At 42.3% G+C, this 27,232-nt stretch overlaps 1 protein-coding gene across 2 annotated transcripts in view; it reads right to left on the reverse strand.

Annotated features, from left to right (window-relative positions):
- LOC110506477 (inositol 1,4,5-triphosphate receptor associated 1) overlaps positions 1–21,623 on the reverse strand; it is a 29,670-nt gene extending 8,047 nt beyond the window's left edge. The window contains exons 1-11 of one of the 2 annotated variants that reach the window (XM_036963933.2): positions 20,912–21,623; positions 20,538–20,667; positions 17,119–17,165; positions 12,627–12,753; positions 12,168–12,327; positions 11,508–11,772; positions 5,518–5,730; positions 1,655–1,773; positions 1,372–1,433; positions 648–821; positions 42–119 (exon numbers count right to left, since the gene is read on the reverse strand). In XM_036963933.2, the coding sequence (XP_036819828.1) occupies positions 42–119; positions 648–821; positions 1,372–1,433; positions 1,655–1,773; positions 5,518–5,730; positions 11,508–11,772; positions 12,168–12,327; positions 12,627–12,753; positions 17,119–17,165; positions 20,538–20,667; positions 20,912–21,097 (1,561 nt within the window). In that variant the 5' untranslated portion in view covers positions 21,098–21,623. Of the gene's footprint in view, positions 1–41; positions 120–647; positions 822–1,371; positions 1,434–1,654; positions 1,774–5,517; positions 5,731–11,507; positions 11,773–12,167; positions 12,328–12,626; positions 12,754–15,687; positions 16,090–17,118; positions 17,166–20,537; positions 20,668–20,911 lie in introns of those variants that run through there. The other variant, XM_036963935.2, reaches the window with a different exon arrangement.
- Between the last annotated feature and the right edge of the window lie 5,609 nt (positions 21,624–27,232).

Raw genomic sequence — 27,232 nt, forward strand, 5'->3', positions numbered from 1 at the left:
AGAGAGTGAATATCCTCTAACTGACAGAGAGATGGACGTACCTATTTGAGGGGCTGTGATTAGAGAGCTGCTTCTGGACGGTACAGGTGAGGAGGATGGTGTGTGGTTAGGAGAAAGACCTGTGGGTAAAACATACACATGTGTTTTATGTTTGGACAATGAAAGTACAGTAGACTGCATCAGCATCGCTTTCCAGATAACAACGCAACAATAAAACTATAGGTATTGGGATTTCATTTGACATCTGCCACTGTAGTCTGTTACGTGATGGAAGACTGGACTTATCTGGCGTGCATTCAGAATGCTGCAAGACGAAGGCATGAGGGCACGTACGTGATGTTCAGATAACTCCGGAAGTCAAGATAGAAACATACAGCAATTACAATGACTCACTTACGCAACTCAGCTAGCAGACCTGAGGGTTTGTTGGCTGCTCACTGTATTTCATAACCAGCGTTAAGAGTCAAAATATTGTTCAACCAAATCTACACTCCACCAGCTGATTAAATATCTTCTGTGTAAATAGTGGTCTTCAACTGAATAGCTTAAAACTTACATACGGTACACAGTAAGACTTACCATAAAGTACTTGTCTATTTCCCTGTTTCACTTGTATACCAGTCTGTAAACCAGTGAGTGTCTCTCACCTGTGGGGGATTCAGAGAGGCTGCAGGTGGACTTTCGGCCCCTGCGGCTCAGGAAGCGGTCGCTGACTTTCTTGGCCTCCTGCAGCAGCACCAGGTTCTTCTGACGGTCCTCCTCCGAGAGCTGCAGCTCAGGCAGATGGTCTTTCACCAGGTCTATCACATTGCCTGTACTGTCTGAGAAGGATACACACGCGCACACACACACACACACCAGAGTCGTAATTAAAACACAAACAGAGACAATAAGAGACAAATGGCAACAACCAATAGTCTTCTCTCTGAGCTCAGGCAGATGGTCTTTCATCCGATCTATCACATTGCCTGTACTGTCTGAGAAGGATACACACACGTGCGCAAACACACACACACACACACACACACACACACACACACACACACACACACACACACACGTGGCAACAACCAATAGTCTTCTCTCTGAGCTCAGCACAGAGCAACAGGCCAACATCAATAGTAATCAAAGCAGAAGCATCCCGGCACTGAGAGCTTTGGCTCTGATTTTCTAAGGACAAAGGGCCCCAGTTCTGTATGCTGTCAGACACTGATGACCAAACTTATACATTTCAATAGATGGAATTAAATTAGCCATACAATGTTATGAAGAAAGAAAATCTGAATGGAACTCACATTTTGAACAATGGACTTATGTACGTTTTGTAAACACGAGGCTATATTTAGCCTTTAAGTATTTGACTGTACCCACCGACAGTAGTGATGGGTCCTCCCAGGGCGTTTCGGGACAAGCGAGGTCTGGGACTGTGTGGTCTGGGAAAGAGAAACGTTTCAAATGAACAGACGCCGTGTTCTTACGACGCAGTCTTTATTTACATTTAGCTACTCTAAACACTTGAAGAAGGATGGATTTTATTTTCTAGAAATATCTCGATGCTGGCTTGGTTAAAGTGGATAATTTTTCCAGAGGTGGTTTGCTCTCAATTCATCTTGACATGAACAGTCCTGTTCTCAGGATGAAATAACACATGTACCTGGTCTGTTCCAGAGGGCGACCGTCTGCTTGGACCACGGTCACGGTCGCTTGCTTTGGGAAGACAATGGTGGGAGCAGGCATCTCCACGGTAACTGCTCTACTTTCAGCTGGTGTATACTAGATAGAAAAATATGTGAGAAACAAAAGGTTTAAAATAAGTTAGGAGAGGTACAACTTTAGTTATGCAGCAAGACCAGAACTAGACTGCATGAAAAGGGTTTTGAGAGGACTTTGAGGGACCGGGATAATAGAAATGGTATCCTGCCATAGACAATCTAATATTGTCTCTCAAAAATAAGGCAAAATCATAGATATGGATATTGTTACTGCAATGACGTAAATTGGGGGACATTTTCATTTAAATCTTTTGAAACATAAAATCATGCAAAACAAAGATTACAGAGACATTTGAGTAAACATGTCTCCAAATGGCTTGTGTCACAGCAAAGGCACCAACACTTTCTCATGCTCTGCCCTTTAACCTTCCTGCTTGTGTACACATCTATAAAATCTTTTGTACACACTTTCACAGAGATGTTTGGTGACTTGGTTCCCCAAACTGGAGACTTGCTGTTTTCGTACACTTTTAATGTTGATATTAGTGTGAAGACAGAGCCTAACATACACCTTAATGTCTCTCTAGACCCTCCCTGATGTTGACCATGACTGGGACTGTATGGGGAACGTGGTGGAATCAGCAGAGGGGGAAAGACACTTCAACTTCAAGGCACAACCATTTCAAAGTACTTTTAAGGGAAAAAGAAATAAACTTGTGGTCCTCTGTTAACGGTGGGTATTTCAGTGAGGCACTTAGCTCTGTTGACTAGCAGGTGGTCCCTGGTTTCCAGCAGCAGCATTTTTAGCTCAGCAGCACAATGTCAACAGCCTGAACCCCTGAAGATCAGAAACTCTAGACAACGTCCCTCTGGACTAAACACATCCTGAACTCACTGGACCTCAGCATCCCAGGAGAGTGGAAGCACAGAATGAACACTCACCTGAACCATGTGATCTGTAACTAAGTCAACCATGTTAAGTATATTTCCAACATTAAAGGTCAGGCTTATATACCCCATTCACGTTTTATTTATATCCTAGTATCTAGTTCTATCCTGAGAGAAAAGTATGCAAATAAACAGGGAGGCATTAAATGATACTTCACTGAGACCTTTGTCCTGGAAGAAATTGCTAATAAATTATATCCCTATAAGAGTCTAAAACTGCTGAAAGGCCAGGGCTATTGTTTAATAAAGGAGGATCATTTTATACGGCTGCCATACCCCCAGGTTAGATTACAGAGGCTCATTGCATTCCTCAGTGAAGTCTTATCTAGGCCGTGTTTATGGCTGACTGGAACGGATGACAGTGTACTCCTAGGAGGAGTAACTCAGTGGTTCTGGTGAGGCAGCCATCCGCTCAACACAAATCTGTTGTGTCTCTACAGTGTAAACCAAACAGCTGTACAGTGCCTTGCGAAAGTATTCGGCCCCCTTGAACTTTGCGACCTTTTGCCACATTTCAGGCTTCAAACATAAAGATATAAAACTGTATTTTTTTGTGAAGAATCAACAAGTGGGACACAATCATGAAGTGGAACGACATTTATTGGATATTTCAAACTTTTTTAACAAATCAAAAACTGAAAAATTGGGCGTGCAAAATTATTCAGCCCCTTTACTTCCAGTGCAGCAAACTCTCTCCAGAAGTTCAGTGAGGATCTCTGAATGATCCAATGTTGACCTAAATGACTAATGATGATAAATACAATCCACCTGTGTGTAATCAAGTCTCCATATGAATGCACCTGCACTGTGATAGTCTCAGAGGTCCGTTAAAAGCGCAGAGAGCATCATGAAGAACAAGGAACACACCAGGCAGGTCCGAGATACTGTTGTGAAGAAGTTTAAAGCCGGATTTGGATACAAAAAGATTTCCCAAGCTTTAAACATCCCAAGGAGCACTGTGCAAGCGATAATATTGAAATGGAAGGAGTATCAGACCACTGCAAATCTACGAAGACCTGGCCGTCCCTCTAAACTTTCAGCTCATACAAGGAGAAGACTGATCAGAGATGCAGCCAAGAGGCCCATGATCACTCTGGATGAACTGCAGAGATCTACAGCTGAGGTGGGAGACTCTGTCCATAGGACAACAATCAGTCGTATATTGCACAAATCTGGCCTTTATGGAAGAGTGGCAAGAAGAAAGCCATTTCTTAAAGATATCCATAAAAAGTGTTGTTTAAAGTTTGCCACAAGCCACCTGGGAGACACACCAAACATGTGGAAGAAGGTGCTCTGGTCAGATGAAACCAAAATTGAACTTTTTGGCAACAATGCAAAACGTTATGTTTGGCGTAAAAGCAACACAGCCCATCACCCTGAACACACCATACCCACTGTCAAACATGGTGGTGGCAGCATCATGGTTTGGGCCTGCTTTTCTTCAGCAGGGACAGGGAAGATGGTTAAAATTGATGGGAAGATGGATGGAGCCAAATACAGGACCATTCTGGAAGAAAACCTGATGGAGTCTGCAAAAGACCTGAGACTGGGACGGAGATTTGTCTTCCAAAAAGACAATGATCCAAAACATAAAGCAAAATCTACAATGGAATGGTTCAAAAATAAACATATCCAGGTGTTAGAATGTCCAAGTCAAAGTCCAGACCTGAATCCAATCGAGAATCTGTGGAAAGGACTGAAAACTGCTGTTCACAAATGCTCTCCATCCAACCTCACTGAGCTCGAGTTGTTTTGCAAGGAGGAATGGGAAAAAATGTCAGTCTCTCGATGTGCAAAACTGATAGAGACATACCCCAAGCGACTTACAGCTGTAATCGCAGCAAAAGGTGGCGCTACAAAATATAAACTTAAGGGGGCTGAATAATTTTGCACGCCCAATTTTTCAGTTTTTGATTTGTTAAAAAAGTTTGAAATATCCAATAAATGTCGTTCCACTTCATGATTGTGTCCCACTTGTTGTTGATTCTTCACAAAAAAATACAGTTTTATATCTTTATGTTTGAAGCCTGAAATGTGGCAAAAGGTCGCAAAGTTCAAGGGGGCCGAATACTTTCGCAAGGCACTGTATATAGCTCCGGACTGTACACAGGCAGCTTTCAGGAAGCCTCTACTTTTTGTCTACGTTTCAATGGCATGTTTTCAGGGAGACGTACTGGACTAGGCAAAGCCACATTCAGAGACTCATAAAACATACAATCTATCCACTGCTCTGTACAAGTCTACTCAACTAAATTAACATTAGGGTGGGGAGTCACACAGGATCTGAACAGGTGACAGAACAAAACAACGAGAGACAGTTCAGTCTTCAGAGTAGAGCCAAGATCTAGAGGGGTCTGGACACACTGTGCAAACCTTGTCTTGACCACCAGCGCAGTGCAAATTACCTCATCAACACAAAAAACACAGGGTAATAAGAGGCGCTGGGGGAAAAAAGTTTGTGATCTGGACAGAAGAGGAAAGAACATCCTGCTTATGATTTTTCTGGAATTAATGACATATTTTCACTGCTGAGCAAAGCTTTGTTCCTGAGTCAAAAATAGAAGTGGGTGAAAAGCAGGTCATTGTTACTAAAAGGTACACACATCCATAACACACTGACATGTATTAGCAATGAATATGTGAGTAATACTATGAGCATAGAGATAAGAGTTAAGCCTAATGCTCATATTGCTCATATGCTATTGTTGCTCACATATTCATTGCAAAACCGTATAGCTTGCCAATACTGAAGCTTATGTTCTAGGTTCAGTATTAATGAGCGAGTGCCATGTATAGCTCTGAGTGCAACATACCACAGCTTTAGAGTGAAGGTTTAATGTAATGGATAGGTACTCACTGTGCTGGGTGAGCTGGAGGAACTGTCGAGCTCCTCAGGGGAATCCTCCTCTTCTTCAGGGAGGACGGGCATTACGGGGGGCTGTGGGGCTCGGGGTCGTGTCAGTGGGAAGAAAAAGGGGCTCTCAGCTGGAGTGGGTTGGGTAGGGGATTCCTCTAACTGCTGTTCAGTCTGAACCCAGGGAAAGCAGTACAACTCGTGGCCCCCTCCTTCCTGAAACCAGAATTATATGCATGCAAGCAGGAAGTCACACAGGCACCACTGAGAATACACAGCCTCTGATAGCTTCTAACTATCAGGGAAACCACAAAGAAGCATGACACTTCCTCGAATAGGATAAGTGTATAGAACATTTGTCTATGAATGGGTGTGCCAACTGGTGGTGGCTATGTCTGTTTGAACTTTGATGCTGGAAGACAAAACCTATGATATCATAAGGAAAGGGCCTTGTAGACATACATTCAAAAGGTCTGTAAATAGTATTGCAGTTGCACTATTCTGGTCATCTTGATGTAAATGGACCAACGTGAAGTTTGTAGGAGCATATCATATTTGATGTCAAATGAAAGCTAAGTCTATGTTTTTGGGACATGAAGGCATAGATTTTTCAATCATTTTCAATTCTAAAAATGTGGCATAAGTAAAGTTTTGATTTGTGGATAAACAGAGGGAAAAGATGTCTTAGAAAACATCCACCAGAAAAAGTCTTAAAAGGTATCAGAAATACATCAAAACCCAATAATGATGATGTAAAGACCCCTGCTAACTAATATCAACACTTATATTTAGTTTTGGAGAAATGATTTTCCTTCTGTAAGTTTAAGAAATATTGCCTAGTGTCTTGTCATTCTGTTACGAAAAATCCACATATCTATAAGATATTATGAGGGAGGATAATGAAATTTCACAGAAATAACAAGTAAAGGTAGTCCTAGCAATTAGTTATATTGTTTCTAATGATAAAAATGTTGTTAAATAATTATTAAGTGATTCAAATGTTTTGAAAAATCTGCAATTGAATTCGTCACAATGGAAAATCATAGTAGTCACTAACCACAGTTGCAGTACAGTACAGTAGAGCACAGTAGAGTAGAGTACATTGTAATGGACTGGACTCTACTGTACTTTTCGTTACTGTACTGTACTGTGCTCTTGTCACGACTTTCGCCGAAGTTGGCTCCTCTGCCTGTTCGGGCGGTGCTCGGCGGTCGTCGTCACCGTCCTACTAGCCGCTACCGATACCTTTTTCGTTTGTCTGTTGGTTTTGTCTTATTAGTTTCACCTGTGTGTATTTTAGTTTAATTAGCTTCCCTATATGTAGTAGTTTGACCCGCCCTTGTTTTGTGCGGGATTGTTTTTGTTACTCTGTTGGATGTGGTTTTCATGTGTGTATTCTCCGGACTGTTTGGTCCTGTGTTTAGGCTGGTCTGTTTTATGCGCCCTGTATGTTGGCGTGACCGTTTTTTGGCCGGAGAATAAATCACGATTTACTGAACCCTGCTCTCTGCGCCTTATTCCAACCCACCACTCCTAGTATCCCGTGACAGCTCTACTGTACTGCACTATACTTTACTCTATTTGTATTTTCTTTACTGTACTATACTAAATTCTACTCTACTGTACTGTGCCGTACGATGTCCAAACTTGTGAAACATAGACGTCTATGATTGGTACAGATTTTGTCCGGTCTGGACCAAAAATAGCCAGTGTGTAGAATAATACCAAAACATGCAAAGGAGGATATTACATTTTTCTACCTTTGTGCACCTATTCAGGATGTATCACCATGAATACACATTCATAATTGCATTTCTGCATAGTCCAGATTAAGCACCCATGATCCATTACCGGGTGTTGATCCACCAAAATATACTGAACAAAAATATAAACGTAACAGGTAAAGTGTTGGTCCCATGTTTCATGAGTTGAAATAAAAGATCCCAGAAATGTTCCATACATACAAGAATTGTATTTCTCTTTCTTTGTGCACAAATGTGTTTACATCCCTGTTAGTGAGCATTTCTCCTTTGCCAAGATAATTAATTCACCTGACAGATGCGGCATATCAAGAAGCTGATTAAACAGAATGATCATTACACAGGTGCACCTTGTGCTGGGGACAATACATGTGTAGTTTTGTCACACAACATAATGCCACAGATGTCTCAAGTTGAGGTAGCATGCAAAAAGATGCATGCTGACTGCAGGAAGGTACACCAGAGCTGTTGCTAGAGAATTGCATGTTAATTTCTCTACCATAAGCCGCCTCTAACGTTGTTTTAGAGAATTTGATAGAATGTCCAACCGGCCTCACAACCGCAGACCACAGGCCAGTCCAGGACTTCCACTGGCTTCTTCAACTGCGGGATTGTCTGAGAGCAGCCACCCGGACAGCTGAAGAAATTGTGGGTTTGAAAACCAAAGAATTTCTGCACAAAGGGAAGTTCATATGCGTGTGTGTCGTCCTCACCAGGCTGTTGACCTGACTGCAGTTCGGCATCGTATCCGACTTCAGTGGGCAAATGCTCACCTTCGGTAGCCACTGGCATGCTGGAGAAGTGTGCTCTTCATGGATGAATCCCGGTTTCAACTGTACCGGGCAGATGGCGTCGTGTGGGCGAGTGGTTTGCTGAACAGAGTGTCACATGGTGGCGGTGGGGTTATTGTATGGGCAGGCATACGCTACTGGGCAACAAACACAATTGCATTTTATCAACAGCAATTTTAATGCAAAGAGATATGACGAGATCTTGAGGCCCTTTGACGTGCCATTCATCCGTCGCCATCACCTCATGTTTCCGCCATGATAATGCACATGATAATGCACGGCCCCATGTCACAAGGATCTGTACACAATTCCTGGATACTGAAAATGTCCTAGTTCTTCCATGGCCTGCATACTCACCAGACATGTCACCCATTGAGCATCTTTGACATGCTCTGGATCGACATGTATGACAGCGTGTTCCAGTTCCTGCCAATATCGAGCAACTTCACACAGCCATTGAAGAAGAGTGGGACAACATTCCACAGGCCACAATCAACAGCCTGATTAATTCCATGCGAAAGGAAATGTGTCGCGCTGCATGAGGCAAATGGTGGTCACAACAGATATTGACTGGTTTTCTGATCCACGCCACTACGTTTTTTTTAAGGTATCTGTGATGACAGATACATATATCTGTATTCCTAGTCATTTTAATTCCATAGATTAGAGCAGCGTTTCCCAACCCTGGTCCTCCAGTACCCCCAACAGCACACAGTTTCGTTGTAGCCTGTCATTCTGTTACCAAACTTTGCATCTGTACTGTTCATCTAGTAAATGTATTTTAGTAACATTTTCAGTGGCAATTGTTAAAAGTAGACTTATTTGTATAGGGGTTAAAGGCTCAGTGCAGTCAAAAACTTGATTTCTGTGTTTTGATATATATTTCCACACTATGAGTTTGGCCTATTACTGTGAAATTATGAAAATGATAATAATACCCTTTCAGTGTAAGAGCTGTTTGAAAAGACTGTCTGTACTTTCAGCCTGTTTTGGTGGGATGGAGTTTTGGCCTGCCTGGTGACATCACTAGGCTGTAAATGTGTTAATATTAAACCAATAAGAAAGAGAGTTCCAAACCTCTCTGCCAATGACAGATAGTTTTCATTTTCCCCTCCCCACTCAGACAACTCCCAGACAGTCCTAGCAAAATTCTTGCTTGAGATGTTTTTTGTTTTCTTTTTGACCATTTTGAATGAAAATAATCACAGTGGCTAAGTTTCCATCCAATGTGCTACAGATTTTCATGCAAATTATCTGTACATTTTCTGACAGTGTGTTTTACTTGTTTTAATGTTGCTCAGGACGTGAGCTGGGTGGGCATTCTATGTTGTGTGTCTTGTTTGTCTGTTTCTGTGTTTGGCCTGATATGGTTCTCAATCAGAGGCAGGTGTTAGTCATTGTCTCTGATTGGGAACCATATTTAGGTAGCCTGTTTTGTGTTGGGTTTTGTGGGTGATTATTTCCATGTCTGTGTTTGTTTCACCACACAGGACTGTTTCGGTTTTCACATTTATTGTTTTGTATATTTGTAGTGTTTCTCAGTATTCGTCTTGATTAAAGATGTTTAACCCTAACCACGCTGCGTTTTGGTCCGCTTCTCCTTCCCAGGAAGAAAGCCGTTACATTATCAAAAATCTGTATAAAACAATATGCCCATTTTCCACCAGAGATGTTTCCATCAAACATACTTTTTGTGGATGTAAGGCTGTGCACGATGACGTAGTGCACATAAGAATGACTTTTGCACATGTGGTTTAACCAACACCTCGCAGATACAGTGCGTGTAGGATACCTACATTATGAGATTATTATGGATAAGAGCGCTAGTATTTGTATTTGTCAAATGGCAGCCAAGCATCGATCATTATGAAACCAGAATAAGACACTCAATATTTATTGGAAAGGAGCATCAAGCTCATCACCTTGCACATTAATCACCCTGTGAAGTTCATAACTTATTTCATCTGTAGTTTAATAAACTGCATGCTTTCCCAAGTCGTAGTGGGAGGACAACACACCATATCACTTGACTCCAAGTTTACTTCGATATGATGGTTCTTATATCAATACTTGCCCATACATTTCCACCGCCATTTTTCAGATAATTAATTTTACCCACACAAAAAGATCTCACCATGTCAAACGAACAAATTGTTTTGTCGGCATTTATAAAATTGTACCGGCATTTTATGTTTCCATCAGCCCGGTTGTGACTTTCTTTCATGCGTTAGGTAACTCATCCGCATTAAATGGTTGGTTGGAAACGTGGTTAGTAAGGTACTTCATTGTTATGCAGAAATGATTAGATGTTGAGGTAGAAATGGTCCTTTAAACATTTTAAAGTGAAAGAGAGAGTCTCAGCGTCACTCTGTTACAATGGAATCGACCCTTCTCTCAAACAACTTGGTTATGATGCAATGAATTATCATTGCAATATTCCAGATGCAGCACAACTCTCTAGCGGCATATTACTGTAATAACGTCTCAGACAAACCATCACACAGACATGTCAGCTGCTTCTCTCTAGTGTTAGACCTGACTAACAAGTCCTGGAGATTCCAGAGCAGTGCATAAACAAATGTGACCTTTCTCTCCCCTTAGGCGGGGGCGGATGAGCCAAGTTAATCTGGGAGAACGGGAATCCCCAGAGGAACGCATTCTTCCAGATATTAAAGTTAGATTGATTTAATTCTGAGAATGAACAAAGAAAAACAAGATACCGTTGTCTTGTAACGCATCTAAACATCTACGACAGGCAAATCAAGCGTGGAGACAGCGAGGTAGCACAATGGAGGATGAAAGGTCAGAAGAGTTGCAATTAAATCGTCACAGAGCAAGGTTAGCTTGAACTACCATATTTACACAAAAACGAGCATATCTAACCACACAATCACAATCTGATTCTAAAGGGGAAACAAACACAATTATTTATCCTATCCATTTCAACATGCCTATGGAAATAATACTCTGGGAAAATGTCATTCAGCAGAGCCAGAATCATCCAAATCAGACATGCCATCAGTCTGTCGGGGTTGGCGGAGGTCACATTCTAACTGGAGTCTCCCTCTCTGAGCCTAATGGTCTTTGCCAGGGCTCACTCCAGGATCCCCTGCTCCATTCTATCCCCCCCCCCCCCCCCCCATCCTGCCCTGCCTCTCTGACCATCAGCCAACCCGTGCCCCCCACAGCCAGCAGACAAGCACCACTCACTCTGTTCCTGGGTATGGGAGGGGGTGTTTGTGTAGGAAACCATGGCTTTGGAAGGATGTGGACACCTTAAATGGGTAAAATAACTTGCTTATGTTTCTGTCTCTGCCCATTTAGAATAGTGTGTGAGTGTTCTTTTTTTTAAACTACAATGATTTGGGAATCACTCAAGTATTTAATCATAAAAGAGGCTATCTTCATTAAAGATATTAAAAAGTATTCAGTCCTAACTTACCTTATCTGAGCCTGTTATTAAAACAGTCGGTAGATCTCGAGAATGGAAACTCCCACAATGCTCAAGATCACACCCAATATCTGTTGGTTGTAATGCGTTGCTCCTCCCACGATCTTCTGGTTCAGAGGCTTTACTACCAGCACTGTCTCCTGGGTTTGATGGCTGACTTCTCCCACAGTCTCCAGGCGGCAATGCTTGGCCACTCCCACAGTCGCGGGCCTCTGACTGACAGTAGTCACGGCAACTGGGATCCTCCGATCTGAGACTGATCAAACACATCAACACACTGTTCTTTATCCACAATCAACAGTTAAATCTCTCCAAAATCATATCAAACACAATTGTAACCCGTATATCAGCTTGAATACTTGTGATAACTTCCACTGCTTCCTGCTCTGTGAAATACCACCACCTCCTCATTCTAAACCCGGAGAGGTGGGCCTTTCCTAACACACTTTATGCAATCTTCTGACAGTTCCCGCTTCCTCCTAAGAACTTACTGAGTGCCCTTGTATATTATTGGGGCGCTGGTGTGTGACCATGTAAACATTGGCATCCCTGCACAGTCTCACCTTAGCCTAGCTCTTCAGTGTGGGGGATGTTAATCTAAACACATGCAATATCCTCTTCCTGTAAAAGAGAGAGAATATAAACACTAACCCTGCTACATTCTCCTCAGTGTGAGCGGCAGCGTGACTGACACAGGCAGACTGAGGGGGTGTTTCCGGTGGGACAGTAAGAGGAGGTGCACACTCGTCCTGGAGGAAGACTTGTGATGGAGACACTGGGGGCGTTTGTGTCTCTGACACTGGGATGAAACCTACGAGAGGGAGGAACCAACACAGACAGGGAGGTCCCAGTCACACTAACAACATGTTGTAGGCAGAGTCGCAGACGTGTGAAAACAAAACACATGAAACAAGCAGATGGACAGGAGATAGGAGCAGAAATGACATGCAAATGAATGGTAGGTGATCTGAATGATCTGCCAAAAGGAAGTGGAAGAAATGGGAGGTGCACATGAGCATTTCGCTGCACCTACAGTATTATACCTGCTGTAAACTGTGTATGTGACGAATACATTGGATTTTGATTTGAAGATGACAGTGGATCTATTACCTAAAACTGCAGGTGCAGGACCATCACTGCTGGTACTGTTGTGCTTTTGGTCTGGGACAAAGTCAGTACATTGGACTTGGCTTGGTTTGTTGTCCTCAGTCCAGGGTGGCTCTGAATCATCACAGCTCTGACAGAGAGAAAACAACATATTCCATTAATCCATTCTATGAACTATGATGTGTCATCCACACTCATCATCTCCTAGTCCCTACCTATGTTTAGTGTTTCATGGGGCTGTTAGCCGTATCAGACCTAGCCTATTTAGACATTTAAAATACATTTAAAAAGCGAGAGAGAACGCATCAATGGATTTTTCTGACACGCCGGCAATGAGAGATTCAGTGTCATGTGTTCAGTATTCACTAAGCAGAAGGAAAAAACAATAAGCTGTAGAACAGAACACATTCACCCTCTTATCTTTGCTCATAAGTAATCCAGAGTGCACATTTCATTGAGGAATGGTTTCCTGAGTCCTGAGTCCAGACACAGTACAGTAACAGTGTATGCTGGTAAATGTCATGACAAAAATGGCTAACGTGGCTAGAGGATGCTGGGAACGCGAGGCTAATAGACCCATCCCTCACAAGGGAGGAAGTCGACTGTTTAGCATTCTCCTATGTACAAGAGGGATATTTTGACCAGGCCTCAGTAAGATGAAAGTACTTATGTTCTTATTGTCTAATTGTTTTTATAGAATTAAAAAGCACATTGTCCACACCCAGGAACAGCAAATGTGAGCTAGAACAAAACCTTGAAAAACTATTTATTTTCAGTTTGAAATACTTATAACATAACTGGAGTTGATTGGCCCCTTTGTAAGGACATGGCCTTTTATTTTCCATAATCACAATGAGCCAATGAGCCAGGAGAACCGTGTGCCATTCTCTGATAAGAAAAACAAGACCCAACACTGACGAAATTAAATCACTGTCCTGTTATGGCCTTCACAAAACACAATGTCTAGATAGGCCAACTTTCTACAACTGGAGCTGTGATGAACCACTCATAGACAACACAAAATGCACCCGGATCTCCTGTCTAACATACTACAATAAACAGACAAATTATTTGTCATAAAAGTTAATAACAAGCTGTTATAAATCTCTAGTGCATTGTCAAACATCAGAGAATGCTGCTATTTCCATTAGTGTGAGGGTTTAGTGAGTTCAGGTTCAGTACCGAAGGTCTCCTCCTTATCAAGCCTGCTTATTTAGTCCTACACACTTCTATATCTGGCCATGATGAAGGAGATGACGTAGAGAGAACACTTTCAAACATAGTTAATAAATTATGTTAATAAATAAAAACAATAATCTAAAGAACACAGTGACAAATGAAGGCTGTCCAGAAAGACTGCTGTACTGTGGCTGTGCAACATTGCAAGGGTTTTGACACACTGTAAATGTTTACACTAAATATTATTAAGTAACTGGTTCCACAGATTTTTTTGTTGTTGGTTTACTCAACTTTTCGGTCAAAGCAGTACCTGAACTTAAAAAAACGTGTTGGCCCAAACTTAGCTGCAACATTAGAAAACGTAGGCAAAAATTCAGTCAACTTAAAACAACGTTTGCTTAAATTGTCTCATATGTTCAAGTATAAATTATTATTTGGGTGGTGTAGCAGGAAGATCGGAATGCCTTGAACCGAGAGGTTGTGAGTTCAACTTCCAGGTGAGGACATGTTGAACAACAATTACCGTATAAATGAACATACACACTGCAATCATGTATGTTAACAGCACTCTGTGTGTAACTAGTTCTATAGACTTTTTTTAAGGTAAGATGCCCAAATAATCATTTTTAGTTGAATGAGCATATGGGAAAGTTAAGCACACATCATTTCCAGTTGATCAAGTTGATCAAAGTTTTCTCAAGTTAGAGCTTGGTTTGGACCAAGTTTGGACCAACAATTTTTTTGTTGTTGTTCAAGTAACACTTGGACCGAAAAGTTGAGTAAACCAAAAATATTGTGGACCCAGTAACTTAATAACAATTTATTGAAATAACTAGATTTGTGGGTGTTGTTTAATTAATTCATTTTTTACAGTGCAACACTGCAATTTAGAAGCAATGTCCTGGGCTGAGATAGTTTCTGGGAGTCCACAGTGTGAGTAAATTTCAAAGCAAACAGAGTCAAGGGGGCCAAGCTGAGATGCAGGAGTCTAAACAGAGAGACAATGAGATGAATATTGCAGTGTAATTGAATCACTCTGATTATTTCCTGCCGGGCCCGGGAGTACATCCACGCCTGCAAGGATCTGTCCACTGGACACACAGGGCCTCTCAGCCTCTCTCTTCCCTGACCAGAGCTATTTTTGGGAACCTCCAGCCTGTCCCCTTTAGCAGGCAGGTCCCTGAGGGCCACAGAGTTACCTCACGGCAAGGCAGAGGGCTGGCCTCGCTGCTCCCTCATGATAAAGTTAGCTGAGCAGAGCGTTCGCCCCGACCCCCTTCTCCCCTGTTACGTAAGCCCTCTGCCTGTTGCCAGATTTGTTTAAAATTTGGTTGTGTAAAGCACAGGGAGTACAGAACCGGCAGAGGAAGTGGTGGTTACACAGCCACCATCCCAGATAACAGGATATGGAGGGAGTGTGAGAAAGATGAGAGATGGATGGGAAAAGATAGAGGGGGAGGCAAGTGAGCTTGTTCAAAATACCAATGCCATTTAGGCGATCACGGCTATATACAGTATCGCAATAAAACAAAAAAAGCATTAGCATCTGCTGGTCATGCATAGAATCCCAGTATGTGCAACTTCCAACCAAGTCTTGTAATTATTGTTCTCCCTTAGCAAACTATTGCTATCTTCCCAATAAGTGACAGCCTATAGACCCTCAGCAGAGATATGCATATTCCAACAAAGTCATAGTAACCCCAAAGTGATGATGAACAGTGTAAATGTTTACATGGCTGTCAACTCGATGCACATAGCCAACGATACTAATGATAACGTGCATATCATGCAGCTGCAGACTCTCTAATCTCTAAACAAATAGAACGTGCGTACAATACATCATGTCTACCTGTCCACAGAGCAGAGAATAGATCAATAGCTGTACCTGTAACCTCCTGTGAGAGATACCACCTTCACTGCTTAGCTCCACATAAACTCCACATAAAACACCCGACAGAACATTCCCTCAGTCAAACTGTAATTCCCAGATTTTTTCACAGAAAACCTAGCTATCCCTGGCTGTCTCTTTTCCTTTCCCCGTCTTTTTTTCCAGCACCAGCCTCTCTTTCACTCCTGGGAGCTTTGACCATTTAAGGAGAAGGCTCTGTGTGCCTCTCTGGGCTGCTGCTGCTGTGTATGTGTACAGCTTTTCTCTAAGGCTGCCGCTCCACTCCACTCCACTCAGCCCTGACTGATCACATCTCCTGAATTACACTCCAACTCTGAGCTCCAACTCTGAGCTCGTACTCTGCCTGTGAGCGCCAAGTTGCTATTTTTTCCTCTCTGTGATCATTCTGTGGGGGCAGAGGTCTGACCAGGGAAGGGTAGAGTTTGGGACGTGTGTGTGTTTGATCTAAACACCTTATAACTCAAACTATCATTCCTCCATCCCCCACCAGATTGGAGTCTAGGACAAGGGTGTAAACAGTGTTCCAAGCAGTTACATAAACTCAAGAAATGAAGGGTGGGTGGGTAGCTCCTACTGAGCACCTAAAATAAAACACACAGACATACACGCACATACATACGTATGTGTACACATCTGCATCCTATGTTATCTACATACAGAGGCACACAGACTAAAAAAGCTCTCATGATAAGCTTCTCAAATGTTATGGATTATCTGAGGTTATATGCTTTTTTACGGGTCATTAATAGACCATAAGACCATAAGAGACAGTATGAGAAACAGGGGATACTACACATCACATAAAGTAAATGGAAGGTGGAACCAGTAACAGCAGACACATTATGGAACCTGTTTCCATTTGAAATCAGATCTCAACAAAGAGAAAAGGCCTTCTGTTAGTGTGTGATTATTAAATGATCCAATAATGACACAGCTAGCCTGTATCTCATTGTTCTGGGAGCAGCGGTACAGTTTGCACTAATATGGGCTGACAGGCCTCTGCTACAGTGTGAGGATAATTGTTTATCTCAGGTTTGGGTGTTTGAAGCCCAGAAAGGATTAGAGAGGAAAGGAGAAAGGGCTGTAGAAAACATTCTAGATATTCCTCTCGTATTTGACTCAATTAGATCAAAAAGCAAAGTTCCATTCAGAGGCACAGGATCATGCTACTGAACAGATACAGAGAACAAAGAGCCTAGTCATCCAGGTTATAAGACAAACATAGTAATGATTCAGGCAGTGAACTGTCACTACAACAGGAAATACATGACATCGATCAGAATTGTAGACAAAGTGGGAAGACGTGTAGTAAAATATGAACGTGCAAACAATATTTATTCTTTGTTATGTTAGCCTATACAACACCAAAATTACAAACAAACAAAATAATATATATGTATATCTTACCTTGCTGCCACTGTTGCTGCCTCCTCCAGTTCGTGAATAAATGGCACCTGTTTGAACCAAACCAGAGAAAGTGAGAAGGGCTCAATTTGCATCTTACTGGTACTGTATGTCATGTAAATTAATGCCACTCAATTGAGGAGTAATTCCTCTGAGGATGACGCACCGATTGAGCTGTCTGTCTAATTGGCGGACCGGACAGTATTTCAGAAAGTCCTCTACCTCACCCCCTACCTCCATTTCTAGGGGCAACAATAACCTGGCAACCAGTTTCATGGGATGCTTGATCCTCTGGTTGAAAGCACTTGGCCCACGGCAGGCCTATTGTGTCATATCCTTTTGAACCTCTCCTGAAAGACAGTGTCGTTCCGTCATTGCGAACAAACAGAAATCTAAATGACACCAATGCTACATGCTACTTGAAGCATCCTTATCACTGGAAACGTCCTCATGGCTTTCAGATCTAATTACAGGGGGAAATAGAATGATCACAAGGATCTATAATTCATTCATACTGGGGTCAGTGGCAGGTTGAGAAAAGAAACCACATCACAGCTATCCAACTCCAACAGTGGACAGACAGGAAAACATCCGATTGCACTTCACGTTGGCAAAACATCTTGGAAGCACTTCATTCTTGTCTAGTATTTATTTTACAACGTCGCCACCGAGAGCTCTCAGGCTCAGAAAAGCATAAATGGTCATAAGAGCCCTTTTGCTTCTGACTACAGTAGAATTATCACATTTGCTCCTGCCACTGCTGATTTCAGTAAAACAATTTCAATATCTTGTTACATGTGTATGTGAATTGAGTCAATCTTTTGATTGTGACATACACCTGCTCCACAAGTCTTTAGGTATTGCTCATGTAAAAATCCATAAACATCTGTACAAGTGATACTGTACATAGTGATAGGGCCTACAGTACAGTATGTACAATATTGCTTTAGTTTACCGTACTACTAAATACACATGTTTTGGCACAAAATGTTCAGTATGAAGAAAACATACTTGAATTCTAGTTAATATCTTCTAATAAACACAAGCCCATATTAAACTGCCCTGGTTGGTATGAAACCATTGTGCAGGGGATATAAAATTGCTTTTAGGGTTTTACGGGTAAATCGGAGTAGAGGGACTTAGTAGAATGTTGATAAGGTAAACAGACGAAGACTACTATCCTACAAGCTTATTTCAGGAGATGTTACAATAGGTGTGTTGGAATACTGGCCTTTTACTAACACCTTAACAGGCCTACATTTGTAAAGTATATTCCAAATATCCTGTTTGCGATAGGGGGCAGTATTTTCACGTCCAGATGAAAAGCGTGCCTAAAGTAAACTGCCTGCTACTCAGGCCCAGAAGATAGGATATGCATATACTTGCTAGATTTGGATATAAAACACTCTAAAGTTTCTAAAACTGTTAAAATAATGTCTGTGAGTAAAACAGAACTGATTTGACAGGCAAAACCCCGAGGACAAACCATCCAGGAAATGTTTTTTGTTGAGTTCACTGTGTTTTCAATTAGTTTTATATGGGAACCTAGATTTCTGTGGCACTTGGTTGCAGTTCCTATTGCTTCCACTAGATGTCAACAGTCTTTAGAAATTGGTTGATGTTTTTCTTTAGAGAAATGAAGAAGTACGGCTATTCAGAACGAGGGTCCAGCCTAGTGTACTCTTGTTTGGGGCGCGCGACCTGAAGCTCGCTCCACTTTCATTTTAGCCGCAATTGAACACAGTGTATTCCGTCTTAAATGTTATTGTTTATTTACATTTTAAAATACCTAAAGTTGGATAAGGAAAGTTGTTTGAAATGTTTGGACCAAGATTACAGGTAACTTATTAGATAAATGGTTGTCATGTTGAGCGAGTTGGAACCGGTGTTTTTCTGAATCAAACGCACCAAATGAATGGACATTTTGGGGATATAACGATGGAATTAATCGAACAAAAGGACCATTTGTGATGTTTATGGGACATATTGGAGTGCCAACAGAAGAAGATCTTCAAAGGTAAGGTATGAATTATATGTTTATTTCTGAGTTTTGTGTCACGCCTGGCGGGTTTGTTTGATGGGGTGCTGTCCTCAGATAATAGCATGGTTAGCTTTTGCTGTAAAGCCTTTTTGAAATCTGATGGTGGCTGGATTAACAAGAAGTTAAGCTGTATTTTGGTGTATTGCAATTGTGATTGTATGAAAGTTAAATATTTTCCAAATCTATTTTCAATTTCGCTCTCTGCAATTTCACCGGATGTTGTCGAAACATAGCCGTAAAAGGATATCTTAATTTGCATGCGGGGAGGGCTGGAGGTTAATCCTGTCTTGCTGGAGGTTAATCCTGTTTTACTGGATGGATTGCATTTGATTTTGAATACCAAGCTAGAGTCGATGCTGGCATCCAGAGCTCCTTTTAGTTCCTTCTAAAGTGAAAGCCACTAGGAGTCACATCAATGGGGTTAGATGACTAACAGCCCACGTTCAGAGGTATTACATTAGCCTGGTGCTGGCTTTCAGTAGTCCACATATCACATATCCCACCTGCATTGCCTGCAGTACCTACCGTATGCCGTATGTGCCATATTTTATGGGTTTGTGTGAATGCCTGCCAGGTGAGAATGCGTAAGGTAAGTGTCATAGTGTTATTTGAGCATCAGAGGATGCTTCTGGCATATTGCTGTTCTCATGGCAGATGCTTCACTTGTTAAGCAAATAGAAGACTTCTCATCACCACAAATAGCCTGGCAGAACAGGTGCAAGGGTCAGGTGATAAACTACACTGTACTGTAGAACTAATGTAGTGATCTGATCGCCAACACACTACAAACACTGACCAGTAGGCCTGTTCATACCAAACAACTTCCACTGATCTACAGCATTCTCAAGATTTTCTAAACTCATCAACTTGACTGAACAATAAACAATGAGGCTGTGACTTTGCATAGATGGACTCTCCTCATGGAGGTCACATGAGCATGGCTCCCTTTCGTGTGAACCAAACAGAGCTGGTCTTCCCTCTAGCTGTGAGAGCAAACCACACCAAATGTTCACTGTTTACATCCTGGTGTTTCTACTGAGGGGCTTCCTCTATTCCTCCCCAGATAATAGGGCTTGGGCTCCTGAGACACAGAAAAAAAGGGCAAGGCCCATGGTGGTCACAGTAAACCTTTCATGATGAGTGACACTCACCAAGGGGCCTTCAGCCTCTCTACGCCAGCTGCTTTGTGTACGTTACAGTCTGCTGGGTCTATTTCAGTAACATCCCCAGCGATTACTAATAAAAAGGAATGTGGCTAACGAATTTGTTTCCCTCTGTGTTTCTCCTATTACAGTAGAGTAGGCTAATTAATACTGCTACAGTCAGTGACATACAAATGCCGTGTTTGCCCTGTATTTCAGTAGTAGTAGTCTCATCATACCGCTTATAAGGGGCCATCGAGACTTGCTGTAGCTTTCCGTCACAGGCTCTGGTGGAGAGGGGTTCCTGGATCTGTCTCTGCCTATAGCTTCAACATCAGGCTGGGCTGTCTGCCCTACAGGACCTGGCAACTTTGGAACAGAAGAGAGAAAGGAAATGCAAATGAAACGGCTGTAAATAACTTTTAAGAGTTTTACAGGAGGAAAACAAACACAGCCTAGTAGATCATTGGTAATCATTGCAAAAGCAGACGTGAGCATATATGTGGGGTTGCATATTCAAATTGCACATTAATGAATATTCTAAACTTTCACTGTCAGTGCTTATTTGAGCTCACTATTCTTGTAATACACAGAAAAGACTATGCAAACTGACCTGAGGTTTGGCTGTGACCCTGGCCTCCAGGGAAATGAGCTGACCCTCTGTGTCCGCTGCTCTGGTCAGAGCTTCCTCCATCTTCTGAGTGATGCTCTCCATCCTCTCCTTGACCTGGCTGACCCTTTGCTGACTCTCCCTAACCAGCTCAGCTGCCTCCAGGGCACTGCTGACCATGGCCTCCATCCTCCTGAGGGTTACCAGCAGACCCTCTGAGGTCACAAACTGGCCTGCTACCTTCTCTGATCTACCTGGGTCCTCCACAGGGTCTGTAGCCACAGCCACGTCCTTACGCTCCTTTGATGCCTCCTCCCCAGTCCAGCCAGGTCCCTCTCTCACCGTGTTGGTCTCCTTGTCCTTGTGAAGAACTCCCACCCTGTCCTGAATGTTTTTGTGCTCAGCTACGCCCTCCTGGGCAGTTCTCAGAGCCGCCTCAAGGTGGCATACCTGTTCCCTAATCTTTGTGATGGTGTGCTCTGCCTGTTGAAGCTTGGACTCTGTCTCAGTGAGGACCTGGCTGGGCTGGGTCAGGGTGTCTTCCGGCTTGGCCTTGGTCCTACTCCCCTCCACCTTAAGGGTTCTCCACCAGTTCACCACAGCTTCCTTCTTGGCCTGGGACTTCTGCTTCTGCTCCTGCTGCTCCCGTAGCCTCCGCTGTTCCGCCACCTTCTCCTCTCTCTCCTCCCACAGAGTCGTCTGCAGCTCCAGTTCCTTCAGTCTGGAATAACAGCCTGGACTTTATAAACAACTCACTCACACATTGTTACATCTTGAACCAACCGAGGATCCTAAAACTGCCATTATCTCTAACATCTTAGACAGAAAGCCAGTAACTACTACGGATGACATAATAGTAGTCCATATAATTGCTCTGGCAAGTAGCAACACAAGGCTTTTTTATTATCAGAATGGGTTTCAATAAATAGCAATCATTGTCGTACTTTTATTATGTCAGTAATCACAACAGAAGAGAGAAGGGGATAAAAACTCACATACACATTAACCAGCTGCTGCTTGATGCTAGGCTGTGACTGCTGGCTGTGGGGATATGGCCTCTCCAGGGTCTCAACAGCACAACCGCCAACAGAATCCTGAGTGATTGAACAGACATTAGACCCTCAAAACCCTTCTGACGGTGTTAGTATTTATTTATGAATGTGTGTGTGTGTGTGTGTGTGTGTGTGTGTGTGTGTGTGTGTGTGTGTGTGTGTGTGTGTGTGTGTTCTCACTCTCTCTGGGTAGTGTGCGTGGAGAAGGTGGGCCAGCTCAGCAGACTTGATCCTGTGAATTATGTTTTGGATATCGTCCCTCTGAGTGTGAGAGGTCCGAACCCCACATACTGGACCAGTCATCTCCTCCAGAACCCCACGTTGCTGAGGGAAATACATTGTTATAATAAACCTATAGTAACGCAATAGGGCTTTTGACAACCAACTGCAGAACTAAAGCCTTTGTCACCTGCTGAATGTCCTGGATCTCAGCATGCAGAGAGCGGTGGTTAGGAACACCTCCACTCCTTCCCTGGAAACCTGGTGGACTGCTACAGTACATGTCAAACCTATGAATTACAGCAGCACACTACCAGGTTAAACACACTGACCCCACTGACCCCTAGCATGTCCCATTGTGATGATGTCACTCACATACATTCTCAGTCACGAATGAGCTCCAACAAATATGTCACCTGAACAGCTGTTGGGTGAGATGTTGGTAACAAAAACAATGACAAGTAGCATATAGACATAGAAATTATTGACAGCACTTACCTCAAAAGAGCTTGCTGGGAATGCTCTGATAAATGCATAAACTCTGACTGTAGCCCCTTCAATTACAGGGAAAAAACAATCAGAGCTACTTTCTGCTAGTGCACAGGCATAACTACAGGAACTTGAAATGATGAATGTTAATATGAAGATACCTCAATGATTCTGTGGTTCTCCAGATGAGAGTTCTTCAGCTTATCCATCAGTATGTCTTTCTGGAAAGGAACAGAAGAAAAAGAGAAATCTACCAATGCAGTCATTGTAAAACAGAGAATGAACCCTCTATGTGTGAAGGTATGGTACACTAACCTTAATGAGTTCCCTGTCTCTTACAGTCAGCATGACATGGGTCTCTTCAAGTTCCTCCTGCAAAACAAATGAGAGGATCTCCATTACTGCACTCTTATCTCAGTGACAGACAGAGATGTTCTGGCCAACAGTTCTTACCCTCATCTCAGCATTAACCTTCCTCAATTTGTTGAGACAATCTTCGGAACAAGTCCCCTCGAGTGTGAGTTGTTCATTCTGCAGATATGAAAGGGATTGTGTCACACACATAAAGTGGACAGTTTGTGGCATGACAAACGTTGTACATACATTATAAAATAATAATAAAGATCAAAGTTACCTTGTCTTCAAGCACTTTAATGTGTGCTTTCAGACAGTCACATTCTTTGCTCTAAAATTGAAAAAAGGTACAATGTACATGGAAATGTATACATTCCAATAAAATCATCCACACTCTGGCCTAAGCCATTTGTATGTCCTTTCCTTATATGTCATTTCCTGCTAAGAGCTGAGTGCAGTACCAGTTTGCAGCTGCTAGCCTGGGCTTGGCTGGCTCTCTCCTTTGCCTCCCTCAGGGCTCTCCTGGCCTCCTCCAGCTCCTCTACAAGGGACCTGGTTCTCCTTGCTGACCGCTGGGCACTGGGGATGTCACACAGACAGTTTTACAACAGTAAATCATCAGAACTACCAAGCCTTGCAATAATGAATCCATATAATGTTCCACCATATCAAAACAACATATTGCTCCATCCTCACAGACAGTACCTGGCCAGCTTGGCACTTAGTTCAGTGATCTCCACTGTGAGCTGCAGGTTGGTGTCCTCACCCTGAGATACAGTCCTCAACAGGCTGTTGTTCTGCTTACTCATTCTGCGGTGTGCATGCTTCAACTCAGACACAGTGGCCAGCAACTCCCTGGAATCACTAGAGCCAAAGGAGAAGTCAGATTTATAGCATTAATACATTTACATTTTAAATTGTATTATTTTAGCAGACACTCTTATCCAGAGTGACTTACAGTTAGTGCATTAACCTTGAGATAGAGGGACAACCACTTATCACAGTGGGACAACCACATATCACAGTGGGACAACCACATATCACAGTCATAGAAAGTAACATTTTCCTCCATAATATAGCTGTCAGTAGAGTCAGAGCTAGAAGATATGTGTGTGTCTTTTTTTATTGGCAGGGGGGGGGGGGGGGGGGGGGTGAGGAGGATAATTATTTAAGATACTGTTTGAAGAGGTAGGTTTTCAGATGTTTTTGGAAGATGGGCAGGGACTCTGCTGTCCTAGCTTCAGGGGGCAGCTAGTTCCACCACTGGGGTGCCAGGACAGAGAAGAGATTTGACTGGGCTGAACGGGAGATGGGGGCCAATGCGAGCTTCAACTGGAAGCCAGTTGAATACAGTAGAACACAGAAATAGTACTGCATAGAAAGAGTCAAATCATGAGTGACTGAGAAAGCTGAATAACTTACCAATGACACTGTTCTCTCTCTGAGAAGGCAGTTTCAGGACCTGAGAAATCCCTCCCTGAAAGAACAACACAGTCAGTGCTGCACTGTAATCTGAGACGGATTTCCAGGCTGCCTACAAAAGTAAAACCTTACCATTTATAGACACTTTACAAGGGTTTTCCCCTGAAATATGTTTGTCGTCCTCATGCATGCTGAAAGATACAAACAATCACTAGTCTCCAATTATAGGTACACAGCAGATTAGCAAGATTAACCAATGTTTTATCAAAATAAATCACACAAACAGATGCAATCAACTATAAATGTGAGTCATATTTAGTGGCAAATCTTCTGAGGCATGTTGTTGATTATAAGGCTTCTGCAGATGAACATTCTATAGCAGTTAGCTGTCTGAAGGATTTTTCTTTACCCATCCTGGCTGCACTGGGCAATCCACTCCCTCATGGTGGATTGGAATTTGGCCCTGCTAATAGCGGGGTCCCGGCACTCAGGGTCCAGCATACGATTCAAAGCATTCAGCCTGTCCTGTTCTGGGCTCTGGCTAGTCATCGTCTGCAGGTACTGCATGATGGTGGAGACCAGAACCTCTCCTATGGAGAACAAAGACTTAGGAAGCATGCCAGTACACAAAGAGAACACTAATGTACCGCTGTTATTACAAGAGGTGATTTGTACCTGTGCCAGCGGTATTGCATGCCTCAAATGTTATATCAAGAAGCTCTTCCTCAGAAAATGTACTTGTGTCCATGGTTTCTTCAGTAGAATCCTCTGGTCCATAGCTGCTCCACACTAAAACATCCATCACGCTTTGTCATGTACAACTTCAAATAAGCGAAAGCAGAAGTCAAAGTGCAGTGGAGAAAGTAGTTTTAAACTTAGATGTCTATACACATCTTTCAAAATAAAAGCATTCTGTTTGCTGCTCTGAAAAAATAAATGCCTGGTTATCAAGATGTTCTGTATTATGATGAGGTATTAGGCCATTGACAATAAGTCAATATTAATATCAATGCTTACTTTCATTGCTTTCCGGCACCTGGTGATGGTCTATGGAACTAACTCCAGAGTCCCTTGAGAGAGCTGGTGCTATGTATCCCCTTCTGTCCTCTCTCATCGGCCTGGTCTGAGTTGATGGCCTGCTGCTTTCATGGTTCTCACCCTGGCTCCTCAGAAGATTAGATTCAGATTGTTCCCCATGAAAGCTCTGATCTCCATTCAGTAAGTTCTCCGAGGCCATAACATCTCTCTGTATAAAGAAAAATATGACAATGCATATAAGATACTTGTCATAGTGGTTTACAAATTAGTCTGAAAAAGTCTGAAGATTGAGTTTCAAGAAATTGTTAGAATCGAAGTGTTGTTTTATATATTTCTATTTGATTGTGGGCGGAAAGTTTGAGTTAGTTTGTTAAGGACTATTCTATCTCTGTAGAAGTGCATTATATGTATATAATACCATACGTACATGCACGGTAATGTATTAAGGGCCAGTTAGAATGTGAATGTTCTTTTGTTAACTTATGTTTCCTGAACTCATGTGTTTTTTCCTTTTGGGTCCCTGGTCAAGAGAAAGGAATGACCACTTTAACCTAACCAGGGACTAGATTTGTGATAGTCATGTAACTGAAACTGCAGGTCAGTCAACAGCACACGAAGCAAAGAAAGACAGTGGAAACATTAGGTAACAAAACAGAGAGAGGTTGTCTAAGCTTACTAGATGTCAAGTAGCCTACATGAGATATTTACAGTTATTATTTAATCAAGATTGCATTATGAAGTTATACAAGACATACACACTTACCCTAAGAATGTTAGATATGTTAGGAAAAGCGGTGAGAATACAAAAAAATAAAGTCTTTACCTTCCAGTTGAGGAATGTTCCTTTGAAAGCGGCAGAAAATGTGCATATGAAAACGTATAACAACTAGCTACATCTCATCACACAAGCTGGTCAAAAATGCACACTAATTTTAGACAATTCTATTGCTGCCAGTTTGCAGTGGGAAACCCTCAAGATGCTCTTCAGTGAGTGTAGCCTTTGCCTGTTTTGATCATTCACTGCCACACATCAAAACCAGCTGACACCCCCACCCCCTCCCCTCAGCTCCACCAATTGCTGGCTCAGGCCAGCAAACAATGAATCAGTTAATGGACTTTTTGAATTAACATTAGTCAGTTTAACATATCAAATGATTCTAGATCATCTGCATAACATCTCCTGTATAAACCAATAGGAAATCACCAGTAGCAATCAGATTCTTTAGGACAGGGCAGGGTCAATGAAGAACTGGGAACAGGTCACAGAAACACACCACAGATGATTATCACAATTATAACAGCTTTTATTATTATCTTATTTTCCCCTCCCTTAATCAATCATCAACCAATCAACCAATCAAGTTTGATTGATTGTCCTGCCTTTCCTTCCCTTTCTTGTCTTTTATTATTTGTAGATCAGTCAGTCACAATGTACCCATGATACAGTACGGTTTTGATGTTCTCGAAATATGACCACTATGGAGCTTGACTTGAAAGGCATACTGGCACACTGCATAATGTACAAATTCTAGTTCCCTACTTTGCACATGTTAAAATAGTGAACACAACACATTTTATTATTAACAAACATTTACAGGTTTCTAAACAACAAATAGACCTACTACGTTTGAAAATAAAACAAAGACTACTGTGAAAATACAGAATGTTTCTCTTTCAGTTGAAAGAAGTTTGGGCTGCCAAGAAGAGAGAGAACAACAGCTGGATTAGTCAGGAGGACACTTTTATTTGC

Source organism: Oncorhynchus mykiss, chromosome 26, assembly GCF_057628025.1.
Source record: "Oncorhynchus mykiss isolate SJ-2025 chromosome 26, ASM5762802v1, whole genome shotgun sequence".
Classification (NCBI taxonomy): Eukaryota; Metazoa; Chordata; class Actinopteri; order Salmoniformes; family Salmonidae; genus Oncorhynchus; species Oncorhynchus mykiss.